This window comes from Xenopus laevis, chromosome 2L (assembly GCF_017654675.1).
Source record: "Xenopus laevis strain J_2021 chromosome 2L, Xenopus_laevis_v10.1, whole genome shotgun sequence".
Lineage (NCBI taxonomy): Eukaryota > Metazoa > Chordata > Amphibia > Anura > Pipidae > Xenopus > Xenopus laevis.
The window spans coordinates 113,648,319-113,668,562 of NC_054373.1; the positions used below are offsets into that span (position 1 = coordinate 113,648,319).

At 40.4% G+C, this 20,244-nt stretch overlaps 1 protein-coding gene across 4 annotated transcripts in view; it reads right to left on the reverse strand.

Annotated features, from left to right (window-relative positions):
* The window catches only part of lims1.L (LIM-type zinc finger domains 1 L homeolog), a 77,279-nt gene that overhangs the window by 30,649 nt on the left and 26,386 nt on the right, over positions 1-20,244 (reverse strand). Inside the window, exon 1 of one of the 4 annotated variants that reach the window (XM_041580957.1) lies at positions 2,000-2,288. In XM_041580957.1, the coding sequence (XP_041436891.1) occupies positions 2,000-2,106 (107 nt within the window). In that variant the 5' untranslated portion in view covers positions 2,107-2,288. 4 annotated transcript variants of the gene reach the window in all.

Below are 20,244 nucleotides of genomic sequence, written 5' to 3' on the forward strand. Positions count from 1 at the left end.
CCAGATTTCAAAATTAAATATAAAAAATATCTGTTTGCTTTTTAGAGAAACTGATTTCAGTGCAGAATTCTGCTGGAGCACTATTTACTGATGCGTTTTGAAAAAACATGTTTTCTCATGACCGTATCTCTTTAAACAGCAGTCTGTCGGATGAAATGACATAAAATATACAGCCGCCATACAGATATAAATATGTCTCCAGTTACTAATTGCATGATGGCACGGATGACTAAAAACTATAGTGAATCCACCTACTCCAAGCTGTTTCAGAACACTGCTGTTGTCGCATTAGTTTCAGCTATTTAGTAAAGTCTAAATGTAATCTTTGTTTCTATCTAACAAAGGGACATTTAACTTTCAATTTCCGAGAATCTAACGCTTGAGAATATTATCAATATATGAATCAGAAAGAGGCAGTTGACAGAGCAAATCTGAGCAATCCTTGTATGAGCATTGTATCACTTTGTGAAAAAGTTAAAGGGATCCTGTCATTGGAAAATAGGTTTTTTTTCAAAATGCATCAGTTAATAGTGCTATTCCAGCAGAATTCTGTACTGAAATCCATTTCTCGAAAGAGCAAACAGATTTTTCTTATATTCAATTTTGAAATCTGACATGGGGCTAGACATTTTGTCAATTTCCCAGCTGCCCCTGGTCATGTGACTTATGCCTGCACTTTAGGAGAGAAATGCTTTCTGGCAGGCTGCTGTTTTTCCTTCTCAATGTAACTGAATGTGTTGTCTATCTCCATGTCAGATTTCAAAATTGAATATAAAAAAATCTGTTTGCTCTTTTGAGAAATGGATTTCAGTGCAGAATTCTGCTGGATCAGCACTATTAACTGATTCATTATGAAAAAAATGTTTTTTCCATGACAGTATCCCTTTAAGCTACTGTTCATAAAGGTATTGCAAACATCAAAAAAAGCATATGACATTCAGGCAATGGTCAACCCTCTGGCTTCAGAAACTTTAACACTGCGTGAATTTGAAGTTGAACACTTAGGCCTACTGATTACATATGCTACAGGGAATGATTTATCTAGTGAAAGTTTTCTTTCTCTTTGAAAGTGATGGAGATAAAAAAAAAAACATTGTTACATTTAAAAAATTAGTCTTTTCCCATCTGTAATATAACATTCTTTTTAGTTGATTGTATTCATGTAAAATTACCAAATGTTCCTGCATGCATTTTACATATAATGTCTCGCATAGGCTAAAATGAGTTAATCTTTGCCTTGCATCTGCTCCATAAGGCACCAACAGGAGTTAAACGTGGCATGATGCATCGCGTCTGGTTACCTACTGAAACCATTAGATTACACAACCCTGCCTGCATTCTTTAGTACATACAGACAGCAATTGGATTTTGTATGAGGAGTCAAGACGAGAAGCAAAGTCAATATGTACAGTGCAGCAATATTTCCTTAGTGTGCTCTGCATTATAAAGCCTTCCCTGCTGGCTGACTATTGGAGGTCACAGAGCAGCTCTACAGCATTCTTCTGTCTCAAGTCCCTTTAATCAGCACAACCACCCCATGAGAAGATAGGAGAAGAAACAGGTTCCAACTTGCACTATCAACACACACACGAAGAGGATGTGCCAAGACACCACAGCAGGGTGATACGCACAAGACATTCCGAACACCACACTAACACCGCTGTGTCAGGCATGTAGTATTTAAGTGTTAATCTTTCCTAGAAAGCTCAAATACAGATAACAGATATTTTAACCAATTCAAAACATGGATGAGCCTCGCATTTCAGTATTTAATTTTACAATGTGAAGTGAGAAAACAAAAATATTCTGTTATTACATCAACTATGTATGTATCAAATTACTGTTGCTCCATCTATTAAAATCTAACAAGTGCCAAACCCTCAATCTGATTTCACTGGATGTGGTATGATAAACTATATATTAATGGTGTAACCTAGATTGGATGATTAGCAGTTAAATAAATAAGATGAGATGATGCCATTACCCCCCCCCAGCTCACCTTAGCTTGTCTGCATGAATGCCATTAAGTCCCAGGCTGTCAGGACGCACCTTTCTCCTCCTGTACAAGTCAGACTTTGATAGCTCTTTAAGCTGTAACACGCTCATATCTCCTTAGCAAAGTATTTGTATTGTATAGAAAAAGTGTAGCCTGCAGAAAGAGTCGTGTGCCTGAACACCTGCACTAGTATAAGAGGAGAATCCTTTGCCAGAAGCACAGCCAGCCACTTCCTGTTTCTCACTAGCACACACCCTTCAGCAAGGCCACTCCGGTATGTTCCTCTTATCACAAGTTTACACACCTATGGGACAGCCCAGAGTAGTTATGTGAAAAGCTTGGGGGGGGGCCTGACATGCCTTTTGTCCTCTGCGACTCACAAAACACACACTACCATGTATTGTTGTGCAAAGAAGACCGTATCCCACACAGACTGTGACTACAGAGCTTTGATTAATAGCCTGAGGAACTAGCAATCTCTAATTCACATAAGTTTGCTTCTGGGAAGGGACATGGTAATAAAAGATAAAAACTTCTTTGAACATTCTCAATGAATTTTTGATTCATATGTAAATAAAGGGGGAAGTGTGGTACTCTGATCTCTACAGATCGACATAAGGTGCTTTGCATCAGCGTAGTTCTCTTAAAGGAGAACTAAAACCTGACAAAAGAAGTACAGAACATATGTTGTACAGTAGGTTTTGTACTTCTATACCAGCCCAAGGTAAACACCGCTGTTTAGTAGAGAACATCTGTGCCTCTAAAGATGCTCCCCATGTTATTGCCTGCAGATTCACTGCACATGCACTGTGCTGCTTGCTGTCAGTTACCCAAGCTTCGGAACTGACTCACAATATACTGTATATACAGAATATTAAAGACACCATATAAGGCTGATTAGTAATTAATTCAGATTATTGGTACATGGCACCTCAGAAACAAGAATTTAATAATCAGCGCTTCTGACAGCTGAAAGTCATTTTCTGCTTGATAATTTGCAATGACCCCAAAGCTTTGCTTCTCAAAAGTTGCCCAGAACACATAGGCTATGTGTAACCTCACAAATCCTTGATGGGCAGCTCTACTATAGAGCTTCTGAACCTTTCAACTGGGGCAGTAACTATATAAAATATGGCATTCTTAGCCATATTAATTTAAAGGAAATAGTTTGCTCCTTTAATTTAAATAAATCTTTTATTTTAGTTTTATTGTACAGCACTAATGTTATCCGTACTACCTTCCCCTGTAATTAAATAGAAATAATGTGCTTTGTATAAAGGTACCCTTCCCTTTCTCTAGGTTGTTGCTTAAGACTAAAAGCACACAGGGCTGGGGATTGGCTTTTATCTACCAAAATTTAGGGGGTTATTTACTTAACCTCGATTTTTCTGCTCAAGGTTTTTTGGGCAAAAACTTGAATTTTTAGAGAGAAAAAAAAAAATAGAATTTTTCAGATTTATACCCCAAAGCTTCAAAAAAATCCGCAATCTCAAATCTGTCGAGGTCATGTAGAAGTCAATGGCAGATGTCCCTTTACATTTTTACGATATTGTGATCTGCACTGAGTTTAGTCCGATCTCAAAAATTTGTGGTTTTCGGGCATTAACCCAAAAGAAAAAGTGATTCGTGCATGAAACCTGAAAAATTTGAAAGATTGGAATTTGCACTCAATTTTATCGAGTTATTTTACTGATAAATAAAATAAAATTGTGGATGGGAGTTTGGTCGAGCTTGGTTTAATAAAAATAGGAGATAAATTCGACCAGGTCTCTGAGGAGACCAAATGTTTCAAATAAGAGTTGACGCAGTTATGTGTTGTAGGTTACCCCCATAGAGGAGCTAATCCCTCCCTTCCCCAAGATAAAGCCTGTTAGGCTTTAAGATAAGGAACAGATTATAGAAAGCATTTGTCAGAAGCAGAATGTGACTTTCCATTTTAGATTGGGTCTGCTGGACAATGAATCCTTAAAGGGGTTGTTCACCTTTAAGTTAACTGTTAGTATGATGTAGAGAGGGACATTCTGAGACAATTTGCAATTGGTTTTCATTTTTTATTATTTGTGGTTTTTCAGTTAAGATTTTTATTCAGCAGCTCTCCATTTTGTAGTTCCAATGATCTGGTTGCTAGGGTCCAAATTATCCTAGCCACCATGCACTGATTTGAATAAGAGACTGGAATATGACTAGGAGATGGACTGAATATAAAGATGAGAAATACAAAGTGTCAATAAAAATAAATGTATAGCCTTACACAGCATTTGTTTTAAGATGGGGTCAGTAACCCCCATTTGAATCAGAAGAAAAAGGCAAATCATTTAAAAAACTATAAAAAAAATAAATAATGAAGACCAATTGAAAAGTTGCTTAGAATTGGCCATTCTATAACATACTAAAAGTTAACTTAAAGGTGAACCACCCCTTTAACAGTATTGCTGGTGAGCAGGTGGTTAGCAGGTGAGTGCATATGGAAAGAAATATCTAGAGGATATATAATACGCAAATGTAAATAGTTAATATGACTTATGCCTATAAATGTATCTGAAGTTATTTCACTTTTTGTGACGATAGGGTTTAAATTACAGTGATATATAATTATAATGAAACACGTCCTTTAAGTTCTTTCCAGCAGGAGTTGTATATTGGTTTAGTGCTTTTGCTTATCTCAGTGTATTGGTATTTGAAATATTCTGACAAACTGTAAAGTAGGCTAGAGGCATTTGTGATATATTAAACATCAAGCACATGTCTCAGCAGAGTCTACAAACTTTAAATCTTCAGAGTTTACACTGGCAGAGATCTGATAAGGCAACAATTAACAATGTATTTGATTATGTGGGGAAATTAAGTTATTAATTCACAATCTATTATTCCTGCAACATAAAAATGGTTATCCTTTCTTTGGTATAATGGCAGCATATTCCTTCCAAACACTTTTTTCAATGCAGTTGTTTTTAGATTGTTCCCAGGAAATAAAGACTTTTTTCAATTGCTTTCCATTATTTATTTTTTACTGTTTTCCAAAATCCAAGTTTAAAGTTGAATGTTCATGTCTCTGGTGTTTGAGTCTGGCAGCTCAGTAATTCAAGTGCAGATTCTAAACGGTTACAATTTTGCAACATTTAGTTGATCCATTTCTCAGCAGCATCTCTGGAGTATGAGCAACTATTGCATCAATTCTAACAGCTGCCTGTAATGAAACCCAGAGATTCTGCTCAGCAGGGACAAAGATAAGAAATGTATCAACTAAATGTATTCATTTAGAACAGTTTACAGGGTTGGCGACCCCTCCCCCACCAAGGGCTGCATCAGAAGGAGAAAAAAAAAGACACTTGACACTTCAATATTAGAAAAACGGTCACACTTAGAAAATAGAAAGTCATTGGAAAAAGTCATTATTTCTGGTGAACTATCTGAAAACAACTAGTTATTTGAAGGTGAATCACCCCTATAACTCTTTACAGAGGTGATTCATAAATCAAATCAGTCCTTTCATCACTGGAGTGTACAGTTCACGGTTGTCCCAGGCCTGGTAAACTTAAAATCGGAATGGGTCGAAGTTATGAAAATTACTTAACCTTGTGCTAAATTTATGCAGTTTATGTAACTTAAAAACTTCTGTAACTTGCCTAGAAACGTACACAAGCTATATACCGTATGAAGCAATGACAAGGCAGAACAGTATGACAGGGGTAGGCAGAAGTATAGGATTTAAACTTTGTGAAAACTCCACTGACCTTCAATGAACTAAAAAATCTGGACTGACCAACTTATTAGCACATAACTTAATGGGACTGAGTGGTGACCAGCTTTTCCTACCCCATGCTCACGGTGAAATAGTACAGCTGAACTACCTTTTTTTTTTCCCATGGCTTTCACCAGTTGCCAATCAGGCAGCATACAATATGACTAAATGAATATTTGACTCTCTGATAGTGGCCTTCCTCCTTACTATATGTTACAGTCTACTGTTTTTTCTGAAAAGATAACCGATGGGCCTCTGCTCCTCTCTTATAGGGGGAAATATAGAAATTTTTTCATACTCATCGTAATTTCTATTTCCAAGTCACTTCCATGGCAGCATTCACCAACATGGGTTAATCCCGCCTATCAGGTCACTGGACAGGAAAGAGTTAACGATCGGTATAAATACCTTGCTCCTCCCAGCAATCCTCGTCTAGTAACAAACTCCAGAAGAAGGGAGGGAAGTTGGTGAATGCTGCCATGGAAGTGACTTGGAAATAGAAATTACGGTGAGTATGAAAAAATTTCTATATTTCCCAAGTCACCCATGGCAGACAATTCACCAACATGGGATTTCCCCAAGCTTAAAGAAGGGAGGGACCATTATCGATCAACCAAAAAACTTTATTTAGCATGAACAACAGATTGCAAAATCTTTCTTCCAAACTTTGCATCTTGAGACAACATCACATTCAGTCTGTAATGACGAATGAAGGTACAAGAAGATGTCCACCTCGCAGCCTTGCAGATGAGGTCTGGCGGGGCCTTGGCTTCCGCCGCCCAGGAAGTAGCCATGGCTCTTGTAGAGTGAGCCCTCAGGTCCTTAGGAATCTCATTGCCTGTCAACCGATAAGCTAGAGCAATGCAGGAGACAATCCAGCGGCCAATCGTAGATTTAGCTGGTGCCATACCCTTTCTAGGGCCCCTCGGAATCAAGAATAACTTGTCAGATTTTCGCCAATCCTTCGTTCGCGTCAGATAATGCGAAACGGCCCTCACCAAGTCCAAAGTATGCCATTCTCGCTCCTTGTTAGACTTTGGAGACGGGCAGAAAGAAGGTAGTGTAATTTCCAAATCGGCATGAAATTGGGAGATTACTTTTGGAAGAAACTCAAAAGATGGTCTCATAATCACTTTGTCCGGATAGACAACTGTGTCTGGCTCTTTTGCTGACAAAGCAGAAATCTCACCAACCCTGCAAGCTGAGGTAATAGCGACCAGAAACAGGACTTTCAACGTCACATGCCAGTCCGAGGCTTTCCGCAAAGGCTCAAAAGGTGAAGACATTAAGGCTCGTAAGACAATCGTAAGGTCCCAAGGTGGAACTCTGGATTTCTTGAAAGGACACACCCTTCTCATTGCGTTGAAGAACCGGTTAACCAGAGGCTCCTCCGCCCAGGAATGACCACACAATGCAGATAATGCGGAGACTTGACCTCGCAGGGTGCTTGTGCTAAGTTTTCTCTGGAAACCCACAAACAGGAACTGAATCACCTGTTGGACAGTAGGATCTTTTGGGTCAAACTTGTGTTGTACTGCAAATTCTGCGAAACACTTCCAGACCCTGTAATATTGAGCCGAGGTAGAAGCCCTCCGAGCCTTCAATAAGAAATTCACCAGATCTTCCTGGAAACCATATTCTGCTAGCCTCTGCCTTTCAATTTCCATGCCGTCAGTGACAGGGAATCCACTCCCTCGTAGACCACTGGGCCCTGGGATAACAAATCCGGCTGAAGAGGCAGTCTCAGAGGTGGCTCCACTGCCAAACTCTGCAGGAGCGGAAACCAAGGGCGTCTCGGCCAATACGGAATTATGGCTATGACCAAGGCTTTTTCGACATCCACCTTTTTCAACACGCTCCAAATCATTGGAAAGGGCGGAAAAACATAACCAAATATCCTGCTCCAATCCTGGAGGAGTGCATCCACTGCTTCTGCCAGAGGACATGGTGCCCTGGAGAAGAACCTGCTGCACTTGTGGTTTTTGTCCGTGGCCATAAGATCGATTTCTGGCCTTCCGAACCTCTGTACTACGCCTTGAAAGGTTAGCAGACATAAACTCCATTCTCCTGGTTGCAAGGTGTTGCGACTGAGAAAGTCTGCCTCCGTATTCTGACTGCCTGGAATATGTAAGGCTGTCAGCCCTTCTAGATTTTCCTCTGCCCACGTCATTATTGGAGCCAGTTCTTTTAGCAGTCGGGCGCTTCTGGTGCCACCTTGCTTCTGCACATAAGACACAGTTGTAACATTGTCTGACTGAATCTTTACCCAGGCATGTAGAATCTTTTCTGAAAAGGCCAGCAATGCCTCTTTCACGGCCCGTAGTTCCAGAATGTTTGAGGAGACACCCTGCAGGTTCCAATGACCTTGAACACTGCGGCCTTCCAGTACTGCACCCCAGCCTCTCTCTGAAGCGTCTGTCGTGATCACCACATACGGGGGGTTTGCGAGGACCATCCCCTGAGTCAAATTTCCTACAACCAGCCACCAACTTAAACTGTCTTTGGCGTCCTCAAACTACAATTCGTGAATTTAGTTTCAACTGTCTTGAAGCATTCTCCCTCAGGAAGAATTGTTGGAGAGGCCTCATGTGCCACCTGGCCCACTTCACCATCTGGATCGTAGATGCCATGAGACCTAGGACCGACATGCATGATCTTACTGAGACTCTTTGTTGTTCTTTGAACTGTCTTATTTGTCTCAATATATGCTGTATCTTTTCTTGAGGAAGTGAAACTATTCCTTCCTGCGTATCCAGGTGTGCACCCAAGAAGACCATCCTTTTTGACGGAAGTAAGCTGCTCTTCTCCCAGTTTATTACCCAACCGAACTGTTGGAGTACCAGGATTGTTCTGTCCCTGAATTTCAGAGCTTCCTCTCTTGATGAAGCCACCAACAGAATGTCGTCCAGGTAATGAAATATAGGCACACCTTCTACTCTTAGAAAAGCCACGACCGTGACCAGGACTTTCGTAAACGTTCTTGGGGACGTTGAGAGGCCAAAGGGAAGGCAGGTAAACTGGACATGTTGACCTCTGAAAGCAAATCGAAGATACTTCCGGTGTGTCTTGTGCACTGGTACATGGAAATATGCGTCCTTCAAGTCCAGATTTATTAGCCATGATTGTGGAGGAACTGCTTGTAGGATGGACGTCAGTGATTCCATTTTGAAGCGCCTGCAGTTGACAAACTGATTCAGAGGGCGTAAATCCAGTACCGGTCTGAATGCCCCCGAGGCCTTCCGGACTAGAAAGAGCTTCGAATAGAAACCTAAGCCCTGTTGGGACTTCGGAACCCATTCCACTGCCCCCGAGTTCAGGAGTTGATCTACATACTCCTGTAACACTTGGTCCGAACTTGGTCCGAACCTGGTACCTGGACGGGACTGAAGACATCTTGAACACATTGCGAGACGGCACCCTGTGGAACTCCAACTGATATCCTTCCTGAATCACCCTCAGGACCCATTGGTCTCTGATTTTTGAGGCCCAGACCGCATAAAAGGATGTTAGACGTGCCCCCACTCTGCTGGCCTGAGCCGGCCTGATCTCATTGCTTCTTCTCCGTATGGCTTGAGCTGAAAGTAGAACTTCTCCTATTGGGAGGCCTACTTTCTCCCCTTGTGGGCTTCCAATTTGTCTGTCTTCCGGCAGTCCTTCCATATCTAGGCTGTCTTGAACCCCGAAAGGACCTGTTAATGGGGGAACTAGGCCTCCCCCCTTGACGCCTGAATCTCTTCTCCTGCGGCAAAAATACACTCTTGCCCCCGGAAGCTTTCTTAATGATGGAATCGAGTTTCTCACCGAAGAGCATCTCTCCCTCAAATGGCAACTGACATAAATTCCCCTTAGAGGCTGAATCCGCCAGCCATGGCTTCAACCACAAAGCCCTTCTTGAGGACACCAAAAGTGCCATAGTTCTTGAAGCTAGATGTACCAGATCTATAGAGGTATCTGTCATGAAATCCACCGCTAGTTTCAATTCAGACAACATTTCACGTAACCCAGACCTTTTGACATTAGAAGAAATAGCATCTTCCAGGTTATTCAACCACACCTTCATAGCTCTTGATGTGGAGGTCATAGCTACTGCCGGTCTACAAGTTGCTCCTGCCGCTATAAACGTCTTCTTGAGGTTGGTTTCGATCCGTTTCTCCATTGGATCACGGAAAGCTGCTGCATCATCCACTGGCAGCGTCGTCTTTCTTGCCAACCTTACCACCGCAGCGTCGACTTTAGGCGGATTGTCCCACAATTTAGAGAAAGACTCCTCCACCGGATATTTTTGCAAATTTCCCCTGGATAAACTTTTTCTCTGTTCTCTTCCATTCAGAGCTGATGATTTCCTTAATTGAATCATGCACCGGGAAAGTCACCTGTCTTTTCCTGACCGATGGGAAGAATTTATCTGCTGAACTAGACTTAGGTAGCTCTTCCGAAAGACATAGCGTCTTCCTTACTGCCTTTACCAGATTCTCTATCGCTGTAGGATCAAATGCAATCTCTTCCTCAGAAAACACTTCTCCCTCCTCTGAGAGTTCCGAATGTGCGTCCCCTGGAGAATACAATTCTTCATCTGACACGTCCGATAGAGACTCATATGGCAAATCTCTGACCCTCTTAGCTTTCCTCTGTACCCCAGAGGTAGAAGCAGTAGCCTCTTGCATGCCTTGTACTACAGCTTGCTTGATGATGGAGACCAGAGCATCCAATTGTGGGGCTCCTGAAGGCTGAGGGTCTGCAGACGCTACTGGGTCCGTAGCTGAAGCCGCTTTCTTTGAGAGAGTAGGCTCCCCTTTCTGCAATTCAGTTGACATATGTAGGCTAGGACCTTTGGGCTGAGATCCTTTTCCAGAGCCAGGCTGATCCATAGTAACCTGTAACACATTATTCCATAAGCATAAATTCAATTACAAAAGCAAGATTCCACTGGAAAGGCACTCACAGTCTGTAGCCGAGTGAACCAACGCTCTCCAACTTCCGGCGAAGTGTACTATCACATCCAGCCAAAACGCCAGCCTTGCACACACTGCCAGCGTCTTCTTATTGCGTCACTTCCTGACGCCGTTTTCCCGCGCGTCAGTCCGGTCGCGCGTCACTTCCGGGCGCGCGTCTTCTTTGAGCGCGCGTCTTCCGCGTGCATCACTTCCGGCACGCGTCACTCCGTTCGCGTCAACTCAGGCGCGCGTCTTACACGCGCTTCCGCGTCCGTACTCGACGCGCGTCCGCGTCAGTATTGGCGCGTGTGCTCTTCCATGGAACAAAACACTTTACCCAGCCTCGAATCCATCTGAAACGGCTGATCCTCTGGACTGCTTCATCCTCCTCTCTACCTTTAGGAGGGAATTCTTACAGCAGCTCCAGCACACAACCCTGCCCAACGGGTTCTTCTCACCACAACCCGTATAGGGTGCACTTGGAGGCATCAGAGGGGAGGGAGAGAGAGAGAGAGAGAGAGAGAGACCCACTCTGGTATGGTAAGCTTAGCAGCCTTTTAGCCATCTGTAGCAGCCTGTAGCAGCCTGTCGTGACCTGGACAGGAAAAAAGACGAGGATTGCTGGGAGGAGCAAGGTATTTATACCGATCGTTAACTCTTTCCTGTCCAGTGACCTGATAGGCGGGATTAAACCATGTTGGTGAATTGTCTGCCATGGGTGACTTGGGAAATATTTTCCTGTTACTTATTTATGTTTCTCTTTAGATATTTAGAAATGTTTAGATTGTTAACAGAGGTCAGAGTATTTATGATGATAGTGATGAAACAATTCATGATGCTGTAAGGTGAAAGTACCTGGGTCAGATTATAGGCCAAATAGTCAAGACTTGGAGAGACAGCAATTGAATTTTGGGGATTTTTCTCTTATCTATGATTTTTCTCTTGCTCTCTCCCTTTTCCATCTTATCCCATCTCACCCACTGGTCATCCCTTCTCTTCTCTTACCTATTTTATACTGATAACTTATTTTATCTACTCTATATACCAAAGACAGGTGATATACATAGTAACCTGACTACTGTTATTTGATCATATCTATTCTGCCATCCTGTTAAGGAAAACATATGTACCCTCAATGTGAAAGGTCTCAATACCTGTAAGCGCCACAGACTCCGTCAGGACATGAAGTGGTTGCCAGAGGGGTGCTTCGCCAATGAGGCGAGTTGAGGCTGTCGCCTCAGGCGGCAGCGCCCCACTAGGTACCAGGGGCAGCAAAATGCTGCTCCTGGTACTTTAAGAGCAAATTTCCGGGGGAGGGGGGGCAGCAGCAGTTGCTGCCACCTTAGGCGGCGGAGGGGCCAGGATCACCCCTGGTTACACTTGTATATAATGCCTATACAAGAAACACATTTTAAGAGAGGACAGGTGCCAAAATTAAGGTTCAAATGATTCTACACATTATACACTAGTAAACCCTACCTAACTAAAAAACGAGGCACTGCCATATTGGTTTCAGATGCCCTGGGTTTCTCCCCATTGGATGTGAGAGCAGACTCCTTGGGCAGGTATGTGATATTAAAGGGACATATTAATGATCTTAAATACACTATAGCCTCTGTATATCCTCCCCCCCCCCCACAGAACAATTATCAGCTCTGACTGACTATGTCTGTACAAAATGATTTTGGGGGAAGGCACTCTACTAATAGGAGGTGACTTTAATATCACACTTGAACCTAAGCTTGATTCCTCATCGGGTCTATCAAGCTTATCCCAAAAAACGTTGACCATGGCGAGGAAGTTATTAGAGATAATGCATTGATCGATTCATGGAGATTATTGAATCCCTCTGTGAAAGACTACACTTATTTCTCTCATCCACACAATGTTTATAGTAGGTTGGACTACTTATTTTTCAAACATAATGACATTGCCTTATTAGAATAGGCTAAAATTGACACAATTTCATGCTCAGATCACGCATCAGTAGTCTGCACCTTTACCCTCCCTCATATTCAGAGACATACTCCCACATGGTGGTTAAATGACTATTATTAGGGACCCGAACTTAAAACAGGAGGTGTTTACTATACAATGCAATTATTTTAAAGAAAATAAGACAGAGGGCATGGACCCATGGCTAATAAAGCAATTGATCACACAGATACATGATTTAGAAGCCCAACATAAACAGACTGGAGCCCGCCAGACACTTACTAAACTGATAAATGCTAGAACTCAGTTAAGAAACACATACACAACGTTCACTGAAAAAGCAATAGATATGAATAAGAGGATGTTCTTCGAACACGGTGATAGATGTGAGAACTCCTAGCTTCAGCCTTAAAGTTAAGGCAAACACAAAATCATATCCAATCCGTGAAATATAAATCAGGTAGAGTAGTACATTTGACAACAGACATTGCAGAGATCTTTAGGGATTATTACACAACACTCTACCAAATACCCAACACCAAGCTCACTGCTCTGCAAACTACATATCTACAAGATAAAATACGCTCCTACCTAACTCAAGGTGGATTAGGCAAAATTACACAAGAACAGTCACAAATGTTAGAAGCTCCCTTATCCAAAACAGAATTTTTGTTAGCAATCAAGGAGGCAAAAACAGGAAAGGCACCGGGTCCTGATGGATTCACCATCACCACAAGGAATTCTGTGACCTTTTGGCACCTCACCTCACGGAGGCGGCTAACTCCATAAACCCAGAGAAACCTATCCCTAAAGAAGCTCTTGGAGCACACATTTCACTTATACATAAAAAAAGGTAAAGACCCACAAGACCCAGGAGGATACAGACCTCTCTCTTTACTAAATGTAGTTCTGAAATTATATCCTAAAGTCTTAGTGCAAAGGATCCAGAGTTTTCTCCCAAATCTCATTAATCAAGAACAACTTGGTTTTGTCCCTGGCCGAGAGGCTAGAGACAACAGTAACAGACTGTTTGCACTTATGCACCATGCTCAAAAGCAAAAATTACCGATTATACTCCTGTCAACAGATGCTGAGAAAGCGTTTGACAGTGGTTGATTGCAATTTTTTAGCAGAATCACTCAGAACTATTGGGTTAGGCCCTCAAATGCTGGATCCTAACATTATACCATTACACCTTTGGCTAGACTGAAAATTAATAGCACCCTCTCAAATCCTTTTCAGATTTTGAAGGATGCCCACTGTCCCCTTTATTATTTGCCATATCAATTGAAAGCTTTCTTAATCGAATCAGGCTCAATCCAGATGTAAAGGGTATTGAAGCGGGAGGTTTGACACATAAAATAGCTGCATATGCAGACGATTTGTTTTTTTTCTTAGTCATTCACAGATTTCATTAACTAACTTGTTAACAGAATTTTCCCAGTTTAATAAGCTCAGCAATTTTAGCCAAATTAGAGGTGTTAAATTTAACACTGCCCCCAAATGAATATGATGACCTTATGAGTAACTTTTCTTTTAAACAAGCAAAATCACATTTTACCTACCTGGGCCTCAAAATATACCATTCAAGCAATGGGAGAAACTTTAGTTTTCATGGTTCGGTAGAGTTAATATCACTAAAATCAATATCTTACCTAGGTTTTTGTATTTATTCCAAACTATTCCCGTACCCCACGCCCAAGCAGAGTCTCCCAAATTTAAGAAGACTGATTATACAATATATTTGGAACTGTATAAATCCCAGGAAAGCAACTTCGAAACTAATGACAACAAAATCAAGAGCAGGTATAGGGCTACCAAACTGGGAATCCTATCTTAAAGCATCGCAAATCAATAGGTGTATAGATTGGGCCAGGCCCGGACAGGCAATCTGTGGGTTCTGGCAAATACCAGAGGGGCTGCTATGAGGTGCTATAGAAAGTCAGTATTTAGTGGGCTGGTGGGTCGGTGTGGGCTGATTGGGCCTCTGTGTACCTGAAATGCCAGGGCCTATTTTAATTCTCAGTCCAGACCTGGATTGGGCATTCCATAGCTTGGATAAACAGCTCTCAGAGCACTTCACTGGTTATCATCCAATGATAGACTTATCCGTGACAAAACTGACATAAAGATGATGTACACTTGCAGACATGGAATAAATTTGTTAAATCTGGAAAATGGATCAACACTCCATCTCGATTTACCCCAATCTTTGGCAATACACTCTTCCCGCCTGGGTTAGATCCGCGTACTTTTCGCACATGGCCGATACAGCTCCACCAAGGGGTGTATTTCATCCTTGTAGGATCTAATGTCCCTACTTGGGAACTATTATTTCCTAATATACAACCCACATCATTAGATAGTTTTAGATATACTCAAATTAAACATTTCATAATCTCCTACCGCCTGCAACTCACTACTAAACCCTGAACTCCTCTGGGCATCAAAATACCCTCTGCGTAGGACTATTTCTTACATATATAAAAGTATATTAAATATCAAACACTCCTCTCAAGATACAAAACACAGGTGGGAAGAAGAACTAGGTCTTACTCTGGAGGAAGAGGAATGGCAGAAAATGATTACACTGACGCATTCGACCTCAATTTGCTGTAAGATACAAGAACTAAATTACAAGATATTGAGTCAGTGGTACAGAACGCCAGTAAAGCTGGCAAAAATTTATAGTTCACTTTCTCCCACATGCTGGAGATGTAACAAAGGACGAGTCAATCTATAATACATCTTTTGGGGATGCCCAGTACTGTCTGATTACTGGACAAAGGTCAGGGACATTATTAAAGTGATCACGGATGTGGAGATCCCTAATGCACCACTGCACCTGCTCCTCCATCATACTCTGCAACCGATACAATCATATCGGAAAACCCTGGTACCAGTCATGCTGGACATGGCAATGTTGTTGATCCCTCAAAAGTGGAAACAAAACACCTGTCCAATCTCGGATTGGTTACATAAAATCTCTGAAATGGAACGATTTGAAAGTTATAGAACATCGACCACACACACGACAATGGTATGTCCAAAAATGCTTTTATTGGGTTAACTTTAAAGAAACAGATCAATATAAAAATTTAATGCAACTATAATTTTGACAACCTCAGAGAACTAAATTCCCTACCCTCTGTAGGTGCATACTCCTGGTATCTCTGAGACAGGTTCAATCTACTTCCATGGAAGTGCCTATGGGGTCTCTCCTTTCAGTAGCTTATAGACTAGAAGGACGCTTGTCCTATCCCCTCTCCCTTTCCCTTCTCTTTCTCATTCTATTAATTTTCATATTCCTTTCTCTTTTCCCTGCAAGGGAAGCTATTTAGATTTAATGTATGATTTGCCATTGATATCATCATACAGTATTAAGATCTCAAATGTTTGCATTAACTATATGCCCTGCCCTTTCCTCTCTTTTTTCTCGTGTGGATTACATGCTTTACTTATCTTTTTGTCTGTTTAAAATGAAAATGAAAATAAACTTGAATTTGAAAAAAAATAATTAATGGGACTATTTAAATGGGCTAATTATAGAGTAACATAGTAACATAGTAAGAGTAATATCAGCTGTTCATATGGGAAGCTATTTACTGAAATATATGAGCTAGCTAGCTTTTCAGTAGTAGAATGACTAGTTATTGGCCCCACAGCAACATCATTGGGCCCCTAAACTAACACAATTACTTAACTTGTACTTTCATAGAAGCTTTGGTAAATTCAGTATCAATAATGACAAGAAAGTGTAGTGTGACAGGGGCAGGAAGGTGGGTAGGGCTAAACCGACTGCCAATAAACTAATCGAGTGATTAATTAATGTAATCAAATAACAGGAGGGCAACTATTCAGCAGTTTAGCAATAGAAAGTTTGTGCTTAAAGCTTTACAGTACTGGCACATGGATAAATTTGTCTCCCACATTTGAGCCAGCACTACCATGGGTGACAAATTTCCCCGGAATGCTTTCCCATCGGCAATAGTCAAGCACCTATGGGAAAACATACCTGGTGCTTCGTTTTCTGAAGTCACCCAAAGTTGTTGGGCAAATTCGGAAAGCAAAGCAACGAATTTAAATGCTGGCAACAAATCTCCCCATGTGCCAGTTTCCTTACACAGATCAGGTAGAACTGAACCATTCTTTTGCATTTTAATGGTGTCACCATCCTTGGATAGCTGAGCAAAATTTTTATTAGCTGCCAGTGTCATTGACTCCCTCATTTTGCAGATGGAAAGGGAATAAAAATGTACATGAAAAAAAAAACGGACAAAATTTACGACCAATAGAAAAATTGCTACAAACAGGGCATTCTATAACACATGCCCTTAATAAACCATGTGAAAAGGAAAGCATCAATTTAGTCAAATGTTATAGGGTCTACATTACTGTGCTATACTGATGTTTGTGTCTGTATTGCTTGCTGTGTCCATGACAACAATCACTACATATTGGAACACTTTTTTTTTTTTTTTTTTTTTAATTAAACAAATGAGTCCATGTATTCTTTAAACTGTTTAATAACTTTTACACAGCTTTTCATCTCCTGATTTATTTTCAAATAGCTCCATCTACTGGTTATCACTCTTCTTACAGTGAACAAATGCGAGTTTGGCATTCATGAAGTGGTTGCTTCATTTATGGTGATTGTAAATACATTTTTTTGTATATAGGTAAGGCTATATTCTATAACCTTCAACAAACCTGTGAAATGAATGGTAACTTAATTAATCTAGGATGATCCTAAAAAAGTAGGTTAGGTGTGAGTGATCCTTACCTGCATACTTATAAACTGGAAATAATGGAATATTTTAAGCACATCTTACCTTGAGGTATGTACAAATATTGTCATTGCTCATTAGCCTACTGATGTTACTCTCAGCAACTTTCCAATATACATTAATGAAAAATGCACAAAGGCTTTAAAGTTATTTATAAATGTAATTGCTACTGAAATTGGTATCAGTCTAGATGTAATATCTACAAAGGGAGAACAGACTTCTACGTTATAAACAATTGCAATTACAAATCAGAAAGATAACATGAATTTACTGAAAAAAATAATTCATGTGTATTAAAGTTGCTTAAAACGATATATTCTTAATTATGCAAAAAAAAAAAACAAAAAAAAAAAAAACCTGTGTTTGGGTTGAAATCTACTTTAAGGTGAAAACTGCCCAAACTGATTGTGGGTAACTTCCTATGACTGTAGAAATACAGTAAGGGAATGGCAGCACAAGCACTTGAAAGCCACATGCTAATGCACCTATAAACAATTCTGCCACCTATGCAGAACATAATATGTACATTTTCATGAACATTATTTCTCTGCACCATTTACTAGAAACCCTTTGAATTACCACTAAATGTATTGTAAAAGAGTAGGCTGAATTTATTTTTAAATCCATTTTTCCTTTCTGGTTCCAAGAATAATTTATGGCACAGAGGTATGAACATGGTTAGGCACATTCAACACATTTTGTTGAAGATATTAAGAGCTACATCGAGGAAATGTAACTTACAAATAAATGTAAATTGTAAAAGTGCCTATTAGTAATCTGAGCAATGTTTTCCTAGATTTCAAGATATTAGCAATGCTTGCACTGTCAATATGTCATTAAAACAGCAGCCATCTGCTTGCCAGTCTGCCAACTGGGGTGACAGTAGGGAGAACAATTCAGAAGAGTTAAGTGTTCCAATGTTACTTTGCCTACAAAAGAGAAACGGATAACTGTTCACTGCTATTTTGTAATCAGAAGATTTCCACTTCTGATAATTTCTCCTGTAAGGCTGGTTGGCAGAACGACCTTCGGTTTAGAGTTTTTATTTGGTCCTTATAATAAATCGGTATATACACTGAACATATGCACATATTTACATACAAAGCAGGCAATAACCAATACAATAGGTACAAAGGGCCCTGCCCAAAAGAGCTTGCAATCTAAAAGGAGAAGTGGATATTAGCAAGGACAGTAATTTAAAGACTTTTTATGGGCTATAAAAACAGATGGTTAGAATAAGTCTGAATTAGAAAAGTATCCCTCTAAATGGTTTATAAAAAAAATGGACATACAGTTTGGATTGGTTATGGCATGCATTGTAAATGATGATTAGCATCAAGCTCCACTTTTCTTCCTGTGACGTCCACTGAGCTTTTTATACATTATAAAAGCACAGCAGGATATTAGATGAATTAAATGTAAACGAATGCAGGACAGACCAGATCAGAGATGACACATATTGGTGAATGACTTAACAGAGAATATACATCATTCACATCAGTCCCTGCCCCAGCGACGCTTACAATCTAATGTCCCCATCATATTCACGCACAAGGGTCAATTGTAATCAGAAGCCTATTAACATGCCTTTATGTTTTTGGAGTGTGAAAGGAACCCAAAGTATCAGGACTAACCCTTTCAAACCTAAGGGAGAACATACACACTTCTAGTCAGGGTTTAACTGAAGCACTAGCATGAAGCCAACTAATTATTGTAAAGTGCTGCATAATTTGCAACCTCTATATAAATAAATGATGACGAAGAATACATAAAGCACTAACAAATGTAACTATAATAATGTACAGAATGATCACTAGAGGTCACAACAAATAAGCATTTGCTCGGACATGGATGAGTGAGAGTTAGACGTGAGACAATATTTAATAACCATTTAAGAGCCATATTACATTCTTCTTTTTTCCTTCCCAATACATCATAGATTAGAATTGCATAAATCTACAGTATATCAGTATTTGTTGTGGGTTCAGCTGATCATTATATTGCATGGAGCAGTGGAAGGATCAGTATGTTAATTAGTAGCGAAAGTTCACGTTATAGTGCTTTATTAGATTGATATGGATTTATGAACATGATTTTGGCATTAGCAGAAATTAGCACACACTTGTCAGCCCCATGACGAAAAGATTAAAATGAACCTAATGCATTATTATTATTATTATCGACAACATGTATTTATATAGCACCAACATATTGCATAGCACTGTAAAGTAAATGTGATTATACAACTAAATCACATGAATTATATACATAGAACATATGGGGTTACATACATCACAATCAATACCGGTACAAAAAGGTGAGGAAGGCCCTATGCAAAGGAGCATACACTCTAAAAGGAAGGGAGCAATACACAAGGTGTGGGAGTGGGCAAGATCGAATTAAGTGGGTGAGAAATGTGGTACTGGTACTGTGTTGTGTTTGGTAGTTAAGCAGAGTGAGGGTAGGCTTCTCGAAAGAAGTGCATTTTAAGAGATTTCTTGAAAGCAGAAAGGTTGGGAGAAAGTCGGACAGACCGTGGGAGAGAGTCCCAGAGGAGGGGTGCAGCCCTTGCATAGTCTTGAATGTGAGCATGTGAGGAGGTAATGACAGAAGAGTTGAGTAGCAGGTCAGTAGAGGAGCGTACTAAGCGGTTGGGTGAGTATATAGAGATGAGTTCAGAGATGTAGGGTGGGGCAGAGTTATGAAATTAAGCAAAGAAACTATCACGATTAGGACGAGAATAGCTAAAAGCAAGCAAAGAGCCTTTCACTGTGAAAATTATGAAGTGAAAATGTTGTTAAAATAGAAGGTATTCACATACCTAATGCTACACACATAGCTCTGCATTAA